Genomic DNA, 15480 nt, shown 5'->3' on the forward strand with positions numbered 1-15480 from the left:
TGATTAAACCAAAGTTTAAGCATACAAAGTTGAACAAAGCACTGGTTCCTGCCCTCAAGATGCTCTAAATCTAGAACGAAGACAGTGCATGACAATCCAAACAAATTATCTCAAATACTATCGTGCATCACATAAGGATGTTTTGGTCAACGGTAGATCACAAATATGATAGCGGTCAGGAGGTTAATTCATTATTAAACGGAAAAATTTTTTTATAAGTTTAGTGTAGCCAAAGTGTGCAGTGTTTATAAAGTCTGCAGTCATGTACAGCAATGTTCTCGGCATTCACATTCAAGCATCACTCACTCACTGACACACCCAGAGCAACTTACAACTTCCAGTCCTGAAAGGTCGATCATGCTAAGTTCCCTATTCAGGTGTATCTTTTTTAAAAAAATCTTTTATACTTTATCTTTACTGTGCCCTTTCTATGTTTAGATATGTTTAGATACACAAATACTACTGTGTTCTAACTGCTGACAGTACTTAGTACAGTAAGATGCTATACAGGTTTGTAGCCTAGAAGCAACAGGCTAGCATTTAGGCTTCTAGCATCTAGGCTTAAATATGCTCTATGATGTTTGCACAATGACAAAATTAACATTTCTCAGAATGCATTCCCATCTCTAGGCAATACATGGCTGTAGTTTCTCATCATCAAAGATGATACATAAATGGCAAATAAGCACATGAAAAGATGCTCAGGCCAGGCGTGGTGGCTCACACCTGAAATCCCAGCACTTTGGGAGGTCAGGATGGGAGGATGGCTTGAAGCCAGGAGTTTAAGACCAGGCTGGGAACATGGCCAGACCCTGTTTCTACAAAAAATTTAAATTAAAAAATTAGTCACATACAGTGGTATGCACCTGTAGTACTGGCTACTCAGGAGGACCCTCCTTGAGCCCAGGATTTCGATCTTACAGTGAAGTATGATCACAGCACTGTACTCCTCATGCCTGGGCAACAGAGTGAAATCCTGTCTCTTAAAGGGGGAAAAAAAATGATGCTCAAAATCATTGGGAATTAGGGAAATGTAAATTAAAACCACAAGGGAAGCAAGGAAGGCCGGGCATGGTGGCTCACGCCTTTAATCCTAGCACTCTGGGAAGCCAAGGCAGGAGGATCAATCGACCTCAGAAGTGAGCGAGACACCTCTCTGTTCCTCCCCAACCCCCATCTCTACTAAACATAGAAAAATTTGCCATGTGCCATCTGCCTGTGGTCCCAGCTTCTCGGGAGGCTGAGGCAAGAGAATCACTTGAGGCCAGGAGCTTGACACTGCAGTGAGCTGACAGAACAAGACCCTATCTCACACACACACACACACAATGAGATATTACTGCACATCCACTACTGTCTGAAATTAAAGACTAACATACCACTTCTAACAGGGAACTGAAAGCAATTAGAAATCTCATACAGGCTGGGCACAGTGGCTCACGCCTGTAACCCTAACACTCTGGGAGGCAGAGGCAGGCGGATTGCTCGAGGTCAGGAGTTTAAAACCAGCCTGAGCAAGAGCGAGACCTCGTCTCTACTATAATTTTTTTTTTTTTTTTTGAGACAGAGTCTCACCTTGTTGCCAGGCTAGAGTGAGTGCCGTGGTGTCAGCCTAGCTCCCAGCAACCTCAGACTCCTGGGCTCAAGCAATCCTCTTGCCTTAGCCTCTGAAGTACCTGGGACTATAGGAATGCGCCATCATGCCCAGCTAATATTTTCTATTTTTAGTTGTTTGGCTAATTTCTTTCTATTTACAGTAGAGACGGGGTCTCACTCTTGTTCAGGCTGGTCTCGAATTCCTGATCTTGAGCAATCCATCTGTCTCAGCCTCCCAGAGTGCTAGGATTACAGGCCTGAGCCACTGCACCTGGCCAATGAAAGATATTTTAAGGTGATTCTTATGGCTGTGTGTACAGTACTTTAGGGTAGGAAATGTCTGTACGTTAAGAGATCAAAAGGAGGCTTGCTAAAAAATATAGTAGAAATAAAAGTATCCCTTTGCATTGACAACTTGGAAAATAAAATAAAATAAATAATAGTAGACTAGATTCTAATGCCACTTATGAAGCCAATGATGGGAGAATTTGGCAAACAACTCCCTAGCCTTAGTTTCTTCACCTGTAAACACAATGAGGACTAAAAAACAAAAAACCAGAGGCCAGGCGCCATGGATGGCTCACACCTGTAATCCTAGCACTGTAGGGGACCGAGGGAGGAGGATCGCTTGAGCTTAGGAGTTTGAGACCAGCCTGAGCAAGAGCAAGACCCTGTCTCTACTAAAAACAGAAAAATTAGCTCATTGTGGTGGCACACACCTGTAGTCCCAGCTACTCAGGAGGCTGAGACAGGAGGATCGCTTGAACCCAGGAGTTTGAGGTTGCAGTCAGCTATGATGAGGCCACTGAACTCTACCACAAAGAGAGAATCTCGCTCTTAAAAAAAAAGCAATATATTCTAATACTTTCTATTGTTTCATTTTTCCAAAAATCCTTATCATGACCCACTAGAGTAATTTCCCAATCTAAGGGGTCATGACCTGCAGTTAGAAAATACTTCTTTGAGAGATATGAAAAACAATTTAACCTTATGAGTCACCATAATGAGCACATTATTTAACTACATTGTGCTATACAACAGTGATGCCCCTAGGGCCTACTAAGGCATACAACTATAAACTTACAGTCAAATTCCCAGGATGTCTTCATTTAGTACAGTGGTAAAGCAAAAAAAGAAAAAGAAGAAAACCCCCAGGATGATATACCTTTTGAGCTCTCGTGTCTGTTTTTTAATAGTTTTAATAGTCTGTTTTTTCTAGTCTCTTAACCTTCTATCACACAATTATTATTTCTCATTGCTGTCAATATATTTGCCTCTAAAAATATTACCTTTCTACTTGCTGGCCATCTGTAAATCATAAAAGAAAACTAAGTAGAATCATGTGTAAAGTAAAAGTAAATAAGCTCTGAAAGAAGCCCTGAAGAACTCCCTTCTATAATCTGCACAAGCTTCAGCACAAAAACCTTTACTCTTCAAATCCTTATTTTGAAGTATTTCAGGAATAAAAAGTTAACTTCACAAAGTTCACAATAGATGTTTATTAGTCCCCAAAGAAAAATGCACTATTTGGTTCAATAACGGTCTTTTTTTCAAACTCAACTATAATCAAGATTAATCTTAACTATTTACAAAAATTATTGCTCAGAATATTTTTAATGTATGATTTATAAAAGCAACATAAAACAAAGTGGCAATCAAAAATGTCTGAGGCAGGGTGCAGTGGCTCACGCCTGTAATATTAGCACTTTGGTAGGCTGAGGCGGGAAAACAGCTAAAGCCCAGGAGTTCAAGACCAGCCTGAGCAACACAGCAAGACCCCATCTCCACAACAAACAGAAAAATTAGCCAAGCACAGTGGTGTGCACCTATAGATTGAGCTACTTAGGAGGCTGAGGCAGGAGAATCACTTGAGCCTAGGAGATCCAGGCTGCAGTCAACTATGATCACAGCACTGTGCTCTAATCTGGGCAAAAGAGTGAGACCCTATCTCAAAAAACAAAAAAACCTGACCGTTGGCAGCACTGTTGGACCAACTCTCTCGTGGTAATACCTTCATGAGGACAACATTCTAAAGTTCTGATATACTTAATAAAAATAAGCCACATTCAATTATAATTATATCATGAACAAGCTACATACCACAACTACTGAGTTTTACAAAGGCTCCATTATAGAATGATATTTTATTCAATTCTCAAAATGTAGTTAGCTATTTATCATGGCATGAAATTGATATTTTATAGCCATCTGACTCAACTTCAAGGCCTAAGTTATAAGCAATCTACACAACAATCTTTAACAATTAAAGAGAATTTCAAATTTTCACATGAATACAACTGCAAATGATTATCAGCAATTAAAAAGTTCAGGTTGGCCGGGTGCGGTGGCTCACGCCTGCAATCCTAGCTCTCTGGGAGGCGGAGGAGGGTGGATCATTTGAGCTCAGGAGTTTGAAACCAACCTGAGCAAGAGCCAGACCCCGTCTCTACTATAAATACAAAGAAATTAATTGGCCAACTAATATATATAGAAAAAACTAGCCGGGCATGGTGGCGCATGCCTGGAGTCCCAGCTACTTGGGAGGCTGAGGCAGCAGGATTGCTTGAGCCCAGGAGATTGAGGTTGCTGTGAGCTAGGCTGACGTCAAGACACTCACTCTAGCCTGGGCAACAAAGCGAGACTCTGTCTCAAAAAAAAAAAAAAAAAAAAAGTTCAGGCTAACAGTTGTGGCAAGTTTTCATAAACAACTCAGATCAATAACAATACTAAACCATTAAAAATAATAAAACCAAGGATTTAACACTTAAGTGGATTTCATACCATAAATGTACAGAATTACATATATTAAAAACAAAGATAAGGAACCAGCCCTCCTATTTTAGCAAGCCAAACTCAAGGTTAAAAAAGAAATCCTGAAGGGCAAGGACTCTCTGTGGCTGTATTCCTTAAATACACAGCACGATCTTGTTTATGTGTATGTCTGGGCTTATATGAAGGGAGGGCTGTAATAAAGTTTTGCAAATGTTGCTTTGGGCAAGTCCCCTAATCTCTAAAGATTTAGGGGTTTTGTCTTCTATTTCATAAGATTTTCTGTTATTTCTTCATGCTCTAAAATTTCACAGTTTTAAGAAAAAATAAATATTTTTAAAGATACGCACTATTGAATTCAAAACCAAACCATCTCATTTTGTTCAACGCATCCGTATGTTTAGAAAGACTCTGAAAACACATGCAGCAAATTTCTAAAAGTTGATTTTCTCAGAAGGTAATTTTAATTTAAATTAAAATTATTGATTTTGGCTGGGCATGGTGGCTCACACCTATAATCCTAGCACTCTGGGAGGCCAAGGTGGGAGGGTTGCTCGCGGTCAGGAGTTTGAAACCAGCCTAAGCAAGAGCAAGACCTCGTCTCTACTAAAAATAGAGAGAAATTAATTGGGCAACTAAAAATATAAAGAAAAAATAAGCTGGGCATGGTGGTACATGCCTGTAATCCCAGCTACTCGGGAGGCTGAGGCAGTAGGATCGCTTGAGCCCAGGAGTTTGAGGTTGCTGTGAGCTAGGCTGACGCCACGGCACTCACTCCAGCCTGGGCAACAGAGTGAGACTCTGTCTCAAAAAAAAAAAAAAAAAAAGAATAAATCTGTTCTGGATACTAGTTCAAGTAGATTTCTCACCTCTGTTATATTACAAGCAGCTTAAGATCAGGGACTATATTCCGCAAGTCTGTATGCCCAAGGCACTAACTTTCATATACACACACCTCAGTATCCACGGGGGATTAGTTCCAGGACCCCCCCATACCAATATTCACCAATGCTCAAATTCCCTTATATAAATGGCATAGTGTGTACATATAACCTATGCATATCCTCTAGATTACTTACAAAACCTAATACAATGCCTACACATATTTTATAGAGATTTAACATAGTACTAGGCATGCAGCAAATTAAAGTTTTCCTTTCCGCTTTTTGAAACTTTGTGGAATTGTTTTCCTGAGTATTTTCAATCCTCAGTTGGTTGAATCCACAAATGCAGAACCCACAGATACAGAAGGCCAACCAAATATTTAGTAACAAATCTCTTCAATTAATTGGTGTTTTAAATAAGGAAAGTAGAAAGATGGGAGGGGGGAGGAGGGGATAGGTATATACATACATAATGAGTGTGATGTGCACCATCTGGGGGATGGACACGCTTGAAGCTCAGACCGGGGAGGAGGGGAGCAAGGCAACATACATAACTTAAACTTTTAAACCCCCATAATATGCCAAAATTTAATAAATAAGAACATCAAAAAACACATTAAGATATAGCTCAGGCCGGGCGTGGTGGCTCACGCCTGTAATCCTAGCTCTCTGGGAGGCCGAGGTGGGAGAATTGCCGAGGAGTTCGAAACCAGCCTGAGCAAGAGCGAGACCCCGTCTCTACTATAAATAGAAAGAAATTAATTGATCAACTAAAAATATACATACAAAAAAAAAAAAAATTAGCCGGGCATGGTGGCACATGCCTGGAGTCCCAGCTACTCGGGAGGCTGAAGCAGTAGGATCGCTTGAGCCCAGGAGATTGAGGTTGCTGTGAGCAAGACTGATGCCACGGCACGCACTCTAGCCTGGGCAACAAAGTGAGACTATGTCTCTAAAAAAATAAAAAATAAAAAGATATAGCTCAATCTATTTCCAATCATAAGTAATGCTAGTAAACCTTATGGATTAAAAAGTGCTAGATTTCAAATTCTAGATTTAAGTGCTGCAATCTATCAAAGGCTTGATACCAGCTTCATATTCACTGATGAATAAATTTTCTGAGAATAATATCTCTACTTTTGAAATCTAACATCTTCAAGGAGGCAAAAAGACCTCAAGAAAAAAATAGGATTCTATTTTTATTTTAGTTAACACTTTTGCTAAATAGACAACTGTAGCAACTTCTTAAAACCTCAGTGGGCACTTCAAGAGGCAGAGGATCACTTGAAGGCAGGAGTTTGAGACCAGCCTAAGTGACACAGTAAAACCTCAACTCTACAAAAAATTTAAAAATCAGCCGGGCATGGTGGCACATGCCTGAGTCCCAGCTACTCTGGAGGCTGAGGGAGAAGGATTGTTTGAGCCCAGGAGTTTGAGGCTGCAGTGAGCTGTGATCAGGCCACTGCACTCTAGCCTGGGCAACAGAGTGACACCGGGCCCCTTAAAAAACAACAACAACAAAACTTAGTAGGGCAACAGTCAGATGACCCAGATATGCTTTAAAACAAAAAGTAGTTTCACTTAAAAAGATACAGTAGTGGGTAAACTTGTCAATAAACTCCCCCTGTACATCTCCAGTGAAGTTGTCACCATCATTTGAAATAGCTACAAAAATAGGGTTTTGTTCACACTTGACTCTTTACACGATATTAAAATACTATATAGTCAAGATATAAAATTACAATTCTAGGAAAAACATCTTCTAAAACCTTCCTTTCAAGGTATTAAAAAAGCAAGCAAAAAAACACTTTGGTCAAAGAAATTTCTAACACAGCTGTAGCTATTTAAGACAAAAAAATCAGATCCTCCTTTAAGTTGAAACATATGGCTATTAAATAGCTATATGAGTGAATATCCCCTGTGCAAAATTATAACTGTCTCTAGTTAGAGAAACATAGAAAGTACAAGTTTACATTTAACAAAAAAGGAACACCATGACTGATCCCATAAATGTTTTCACTATGTTTCAAAATGCAAAATCTTTAAGCAACTACAAGGTTCACTTTTTTCTCCCACACCCAGATAAGCAATTTGATATAGGTTTTTGCCCAATCTTAAAAAGTATATTTTCTGCAGATACTTGGAATGAAAACTAAACTAATTAGGTGAAACAGGCCCAAAACAAAAACATGCCTCTCTTGTTATTAACAGCCATCTCCAGTTTACCTCTAATGACCTAAATGTCAATTAACTTTTTTAGTCTAACTTCAGTTTTGGTTAGTATCAATATCCCCACAGAAGAATGCGGTAACAAAGGGCGGTCCAGTTTAAACTTTATAAATTACAAATGAGCCCGTATGACTAATTCATCTAGAAAAAGCAAATGACTAAATACCTGACCTCTTTCAAATCTTTGCTCAAATGTTACCTCTTCAATGAAGCTTCCCTTAATCCATTTAAAATTGTAACCCAGTACCCTCCCCATGCTCCCTATACCCCTAATCTGCTTGCCTCTAATCCCATAGCTCTTATCTACTATTACGTATAGGTTGCTACTTTAATGTCTCATTAACTATATGCCTAGTCACAGTAGAATGTTAAATTTCAGGAGGACTACTATCTTTGTTTTATTCACTGATGTATCCCTAGGACCTACACCTCCCTTGTACACAGATGGTTCAACAAATTTGTGTCAAATGTAGATGTTTTAGGCCCTTCTAGAAGATATTAAAAGAGATGAATAGTCTCACTGATATTTAAATGGAAGCATGATGAACAATTCCACTAAACTGCAGCACAGTTTCTAAGCTGCAATGCCTCAAATGAAAGCAGCAGCAAAAGTACTAAGCTGAAAAATTATTACAAGAAAAAGTTTTTATTCACACTGAGTCCTCTATCCAAAGCAATTCTAATGTTATATTATTTAGGATTGGGAATAGGGTAATAGGACTGTAAATCCATTATTTTAAAAAATGAGGAAGGAAATGTAGACAGAGAAGAAATATGGGTTAACCAGTCATAATTCCCAACAGTGCCATGAAACTACATAAAAGTTACCAAAAATAACTTGATCATAGGCTAGCAGCTAATGAAAAAACACATATAGATGAAAAGAAAGGTTAACAAAAAAACACCAAAAAACTTTAGAACAGTTCCTCAGGAATTTCAGTCCTCCCTTACTCAGTACAACTGTCAACAAAACAATAAACCAAGTATCCTCACTAACAGTTACAGCTGTCAAACCATCTTCGCCTATATTACCTCATTAAATCCGCAGAAGAAATTCAAACTCCAGTATAAATAATCAGGCCAGTAACAAAAGCACTTAATGTATGCATCAGACAGTAAATACTTTTCCCTTGACACTTACCCACATTTGACAAACTGCAAGGAAACTATGCAACAGAAGCAGCACCTTCTTAGCATGGGAAGCGCGCACACACCTTCTTAAGAGTAACATGGCACAGCCAGGTAGAGCCATAAAAGTCTTGAAGCCCTTTGACCTTAAACCACTCCTGGAAACTTTCTCTAAGGAAATAATTACACTGAAACAAAAAGCTATTAAGTATAAAGATGTTCTCTATGCCACTATCTATAATAAAAAAGTGGAAACCCAAAACCCAACAAGACAATGGATTTTTTAAAAATGTGATAAGGGTGGAAAAGCTGACTGAAAAATAACATAAAAATAACCACTCTGTAAAAATGAAAAGGTAAAAAGCGAGAATTGGATTGAGGCAAAATTATGTTTGAATTTTAATATTGTGGTTACATTCTTTTTTCTTAAGAGAAAATAGCCACCTTCAAAGATGTATGATGATTAAAGACAGAATCAATCACTTCTGAAAGTCTAGAAAACCTATTCATACATTTACACATAAAAATCAAATTATGGAATGCTACTTAAAGCAGACATGTGAATTTCTAGACTTTCAATTGCTAGCTCAAAACACATCAAATCCAATGTTGCATTTTCTTTCAATCTTCACACTTGCTCCCAGAGACTTATTTGCTGATACACACAAACATAACTGAAGTGATTCTACAGATTGTCATTTATTTACAAAAATACAGTAAAGTGATTCAAAACTGGAATTCTATAAGTACATTAACTAAACTTCTATACAATAAAATTTCACACTGCATGAATCCAGTACACTAAAAAAACTTTGCATATTTATCAAAAAGAATAAGGGCTACAATTTATGCCTCAAGTAAAAGAACTTACGGAAAAACCTAAATTAAATTAACCTAAAATTTTTGTGAACCCTCAAGGAACAGTAAAAGATCTGTGGTACTAAAACATTACAAGTATCTTTGATAACTCAAGCTACTTGAGAGCAAATTCTTTGTTATAAACCTAGTTTTTAAGCCTAAGAGGCAATGCAACTTAAAAACCTTAGTTTTAATATTATTTGAACAAGTTGAATATATCTGCCAGATTTTTCTGATACCTAAGAAGGAAAACACAGAATACATCGTTTTCTATAAAAATTATATTTTAAGTTTTTTTATTTTTCACTAGATGCCACTGAAAGAGAGAAACTGAAGTTGCCCTAAGTGGACTGAACTGGATAAATGATCATTTGAACTAGTTTGACTAAGCAGTGTTTGGAGTGCCTCAGAGAAGGGGAAAGTGCAGAAGAAGTTTAAAAGTCAAAAACCGACTATTCTGCTATCCCCTACCCCACTTAAGGCAGAATTCCTTAAAAACCAGCTCGACTCATCTTGATGGGTAACCTCTGCTGTATATGAAAATTCTTTGGAAATAGATTGCTGAAAATGTGCTTCCAAAAAGAAAACTCAGTGCATGAAAAATTTCCTTATCCCACCTTCGAAAGCCCAAGATGTCTATTTAGGGAGGACGCTGGTCACTAGCCTCACCAAGCCGGCCTAGGCCTGAGGGAGGCATAGCAGTGCCTGCAACACACGGATGGGCTTGGGGCACAGGGGAAACGGACTTGCGTGCCCTTGGTAAGCTCTGGCTGCACTCCCGAAGTTAAGGACACCGGCCACAATGGAGTCGATTGACATCTGCGTCTCCGTTTGAACACTAAGCATTTCTTAGTTCGTGAAATCGGAACTGACAAGCACCCCCTACCCCCAACGGGCCTTCCTACACACACACACCCTCCAGAGTCAAACCCGGCTCGCCGGGGCGACACGGAGACCCCGGGCTCCACACAACCCTGGGTGTGTGGGTCACGAGGGGAAAAGGACGCAAGTGAACACACGCATTTCTGCCTTCAGGAACCCCACCACGTCCCTGCTGCAGTCTCTCCCCCTAGAAATTTCAGACACTGGGGCGGGGGCTGGGGGAAATGCGCTGCGAGCCCGCTCCCGGGCGCCGCCGGCCCCGCGCCCCATCCCCCGAGGCCCGCGGGGGTTCTGGCACACGCCGGGCCGGCCCTCGCCCACCGCCGCTCCAAGGCGCCTTCGCCGCCGCGGCCTCGGAACGGCAATGCGGCTCGGCCCGGCCGCCACCGCGCGCCGGAGAGGCCCTGCGGGGGCAGGCGGGAGGCCAGGCGGCCGGGCGCTCCCACCCCTTCCTCCGACGGGAGGGAGGGAGGAACGCCGCGGGAGACCGCACGGAGCCCCGCGACTCCGGAGTTCCGGAGCCCCCGCCCCTGTCGCGGACTGGGCTGCGGAGCGGTGCGGGGGGCCGCCGCACGCCCGCCTCGACCCCGTCCCCCGATCTTCCCAGGGCGCGGCGGGGGATGCCCGAGGATCCCGGAGAGACCCTAAGGATCCCAGATGCGCCCGGCGGCTGCTCCTTCCACGAGCACGGGGAACGGTGCCCCAACTTCTCCCCTCCCACGATACTCCCCCCGGGGGAGGAGGCACGTTTCGGAAGATGAAACCAAAACCTTAGGACCCCTCCAACGTTAACACCTTCGCTGGGGGGCGGGCGCTGCCCAAGCATGCCCCCACTGGGGGCGGGGAGCCCCGGAGACGGAGGAGCAGGGGCTGACAATTGCTGAGACCTGCGAACCCCTCCCAGACCCTGACTCGGGCAGGGGGACGCAGCCCGGTCCCTCCATCTTGACCGTTTGGGGGAGGGGGCGGGAGGTGGCAGGGGGCCCGACACGACCCGGCAGTCCCAGCGGCCTCCCGCGGCGCCCCCCGCACCCACCCCCAGGACTCGGGACCCGAGCGGGCCCCCACCCCCGCTGCAGGCCCCCGGCCCACCCCTTCAAGCCTGGCCGGTCACGGGGCGGGGACGGCGGTGCGGGCCGCGGGGGAGGGGACGCCAGGCCCGGGTTCGTCCAGGCCCGGAGCCGAGGGGGCCGGGGCGCCGACACCCACCTGCCCAGTCCGGGCCTCCCGCCGCCAGCGCTCGCCGCGGCCGCCGAGGAGGAAGCCGCGGCCGAGGACGAGGAGACTGAGGACGAGGACGCCGACGGCGCGGCTGCAGGAGACGTGAGAAGGCCGCCGCCGCCGCCGCCGGGCTTGCGGACACAGGCTGCCGCGGGCGGCGGCTGCTGCTGCTGCTGCTGCTGCTGCTGGGGCTTCAGCGACATGGTGAGAGGCCCATACACCGGCTCGCACGCCGGGCGGGGACAGCCGGGAGCTGGGCGCGCCGAGGAGACGCCGGAGCGCGGCGGGGACGCGCGGACGCCGAGCGGGGAGGCGCGGGGTGGCGCGGCCGGGGGGGCACCCGGGCTGGCGAAGGGGAGAAGGAGGACGACGAAGGGGCGGGGAGGCCCGCCGATGCCGAGGAGCTGCCGGGAGCCGGGCCGGGACACGCTGCCGCTGCCGTTGCTACCAAAACAGTCTGAGGCGCAGGGCGGCGAGCGCTGCCGGGAGGGAGGGGGGCCGGGGCCGGGCGGGGGAGGGGCGGCGGAGGGATACGGGCCCGGGGCCGCGCCGCCGCCGCCCCGCCGTGCGGGCCGCGGGAGCGAGCGCCGCCCGGGCCACCTGGCCGCAGCGAAGCGGCGAGGCTCGATGGCCGCGGCGGAACTCCTAGGAGCTGCGGCTGCCGAGCGCATCGGGGGCCACGCACGCCGAGGCACCGACTGGCGGTGCTGGGTGGGCGCGGAGGTGCGGCACGGGGACTCTTTACCGGAAGTCGGACGGGTCAGGCGGAAGTAGAACGTGAGGCGGCTCCGGGGCCGAGAGGGACACGTGAGGAGCGGGCGCCGGGCTGGGCCGCGTTCGCGGGGGTCGGGTGAGGGCCCGGCGGCTGGCCCTGCCTGGATCCGCCCTCCTCGAGGCGGGTCTGCCCTTCGGAGAGGGCGTGTCAGTCTTCGCCTTCGGGGCCTGCTTAGCGCAGAGGAGAGGAGGGAAGCATTTCTTCCCTCACCGTATTCTTCAACGTTCTCAGACTCCTACGAGGACCTTGTTTGCCCCCACCTGATGCAACCTAGAAAATGGACTGCAAGTGCCTTCAGGGAGGAGTCTCTGCCTTGCTACGTGTAAAGCACCTAGAAAACTGCCAGACTCAAGGAACGCAAGCATCCCATGGTTTTCTTGGTATCCCCAGCGCCTGGCATGCAGTATGCTCTCAATTGGCACTGGGTGTCTCAAAGGCAGTGCGGGCTTGCTTTCCCTGCCAAGATTGGAACGGAGCAACCTCCAGGGGCCACCCACATCTGGTTACCTTCCCTCCACTGTTTCATCCCAGCAACACAGTAACTAGAAGACTCCTCAGGGTATCTGACCTTCATTTGAACCTACTTTCCTTTCTTGAACTTCTTTTTCCCCATTCATGAGACTCAAAAAGAAATATACGTGATTGGTAGAGCTATGGATAATGGGATCAGTAGAGACTAAACAGACCGCACAAGAATGTGCGAACTTTAGACCTTGGCCCCTTTAGAAGTTTTACTTTAACTTAGGGAATCAGCCAGAACAGTAGTCCGTTTTTTAAAATGTGTTGCAGTTAAACTGGAAGCAAGTAGATAACTTTTTTTTGACTGCTGAATATAGTTTTTTTAAAAGTGAAATTACTTCAGAAAATAATAAAGGAAGAAACACCAAAATTCCCCTCAATCTCCTAGAATTGTCCAGATAAGGGTAAAGACCTAGAAAAACTTGGAGAATGATTAAACCAGCAGTCTGCATAGCCCAATTGAAATGAAATTAACATTCTAAGTAGTCTGGGCAAAAATGATTGTTGTATTACCATCAACACTTGAAAAGTAGGAAATCAGCTTTATTTCCACCTAAAAAGGAGATTGAGGGGGTATTCCTTTGTACTGGTAGTTACTAAACCCTTTAAAAATTTACCCAAAGGAAATTGGAACTAAAACCAGATGAAAAAACAAAACAACAACAAAAAATAGGCCATAATAGAAATACAATCACCTTTCTCTGCTGTAATGATTTAACAGCTATATCTGGAACCAATGTCCCAGAATTCAATCCTAGGGCCAGATTTCAGGCAGATAAAAAGAAAAACAGAAGTTGAGTAAGGGCTGGGTGTGGTGGCTCACGCCTGTAATCCTAGCACTTTGGGAGGCCGAGGCGGGTGGATTGTTCGAGGTCAGGAGTTTGAAACCTGCCTGAGCAAGAGTGAGACCCGTCTCTACTATAAATGCAAAGAAATTAATTGGCCAACTAATATATATAGAGAAAAAATTAGCTGGGCATGGTGGCGCATGCCTGTAGTCCCAGCTACTCGGGAGGCTGAGGCAGCAGGATGGCATGAGCCCAGGAGATTGAGGTTGCTGTGAGCTAGGCTGACACCATGGCACTCACTCTAGCCTGGGCAACAAAGCAAGACCATGTCTCAAAAAAAAAACAAAAAAAGAAGTTGAGTAAGCCCTAAAGCTAACATACCTGAACTAGATGTAATTTAGGCTGAGAAAGCTAGTTTTAATCAACTGTCACTGAATAAAAATTTTTCTTGAGTTATAATGTAGGTGCTATGAAACACCTATTTTGTATGACGATTTAGTGATTCTCAGTAAATTTACAGGGTTGTGCAATCATCATCACTAATTTCAGAACATTTCCAGCACCCCAAAAAGATCCTTCATGCCCATTTGTAGTTATTCCTCGTTCCCATCCTCAGCCCCAGGCTATCACTAATCTACTTTCTCTCTCCATGGATTTTCCTATTCTGGACATTTCATATAAATGGAATCTTACAATATACCACCTTTTGTGTCTGCCTTCTTTCACTTAGCATTATGTTTTTTTGAGGTTTATCTGTTGTAGAATGTATCAGTATTTCATTCCTTATTGCTGAGTATTTCACTGCATAGACGGACCATATTTTGTGCATCTATTTGACAGTTGGTGTATGTTTAGATTGTTTCCAGTTTTGGGCTATTGTAAATAATGTTGCTGTGAACATTTGTGAACATATGTCTTCATGTGAACATATGTTTTCATTTCTCAAGAGTAAGTCCCTACTAATGGAATTGTTGGGTAGAATGGTAAATTTATATAATATTTAAATTTTTAAAGATACTGTCAAACTCTTTTCCAAGGTGACTGTGCCATTTTACATTCACACCTGGAATATTTGAGTGTTTATCATAAAATATGATTTCTGCCTTTTATTAAAATGGAAACCACTAAAACCTTTATTTCACCTCTATTTTACACACCCCTCTTTTTTGTGTGTGGAGAAGGGATCACTAACCAAAGCCAAGAAATATCTTTTCTTGCAAACCCTTCACAGGAATTCTAAACCTCTGAAAACATGGTTATTTAGCAGCAACTATGATGTCAGAAGGCTTTAGTTTTATATGAAAATGGCAGGGTAATGCCCCTTAAAACAAATGGCATGGCAGGCAGCCTCTGTGATGAACTCAAATGATCCTTGCCTTGTGGTGTTCAGATCCTGTGAAATCCTCCTCTCTTGAATTGAAGCCGTACATAGTGACTCCTTTCTAACAAAAAGTTAGGGAAAATTATGAGTTTTCACTTCCAAGATTAGGGTACAAGAAAAAAAACTATAGCTTCTGTTTTGGATTGCCCTCTCTGGCTCACTTGCTTTGGAGAAAGCTGGCAGCCATGTTGTGAGCTGCCATAAGGAGAGGCCCACGTGGCAAAGACCTGTTGTCTCCTACCAAGTAGCAAGGACCCCATGGCTGCCAACAGCTATGTGAGTGAGCATGGAAGTAGATCATCCCCTATCAAGCCTTATATGATTACAGCCCTGGCCTACATCTTATTCAGCTTTGTTACAGGCCCTGAGTTAGAGACACGAAGCTCAACTGTGACCAATTCCTAACCTTTTTTTGTAGTTTTAAGGTGTTAAGTTTTGGTATAATTTGTT

At 44.1% G+C, this 15480-nt stretch overlaps 1 protein-coding gene and 1 long non-coding RNA gene across 7 annotated transcripts in view; one reads left to right on the forward strand and one right to left on the reverse strand.

The window, feature by feature from the left end:
* The window catches only part of ATXN2 (ataxin 2), a 96483-nt gene extending 84426 nt beyond the window's left edge, over positions 1-12057 (reverse strand). For 3 of the 6 annotated variants that reach the window (XM_075996562.1, XM_075996560.1, XM_075996561.1), the window contains exon 1: positions 11556-11908. In XM_075996562.1, coding sequence (XP_075852677.1) covers positions 11556-11770 — 215 coding nt within the window. In that variant the 5' untranslated portion in view covers positions 11771-11908. Of the gene's footprint in view, positions 1-11555 lie in introns of all 6 variants that reach the window. The other 3 variants (XM_075996559.1, XM_075996558.1, XM_012778380.3) reach the window with 2 other exon arrangements.
* On the forward strand, positions 11648-14348 carry LOC142863463 (uncharacterized). Its single transcript, XR_012914243.1, has 2 exons — positions 11648-11771; positions 12574-14348. It is a non-coding gene; the product is annotated as an uncharacterized LOC142863463 (long non-coding RNA).
* Positions 14349-15480: the final 1132 nt, after the last annotated feature.

Source organism: Microcebus murinus, chromosome 22 (assembly GCF_040939455.1).
Source record: "Microcebus murinus isolate Inina chromosome 22, M.murinus_Inina_mat1.0, whole genome shotgun sequence".
Classification (NCBI taxonomy): domain Eukaryota; kingdom Metazoa; phylum Chordata; class Mammalia; order Primates; family Cheirogaleidae; genus Microcebus; species Microcebus murinus.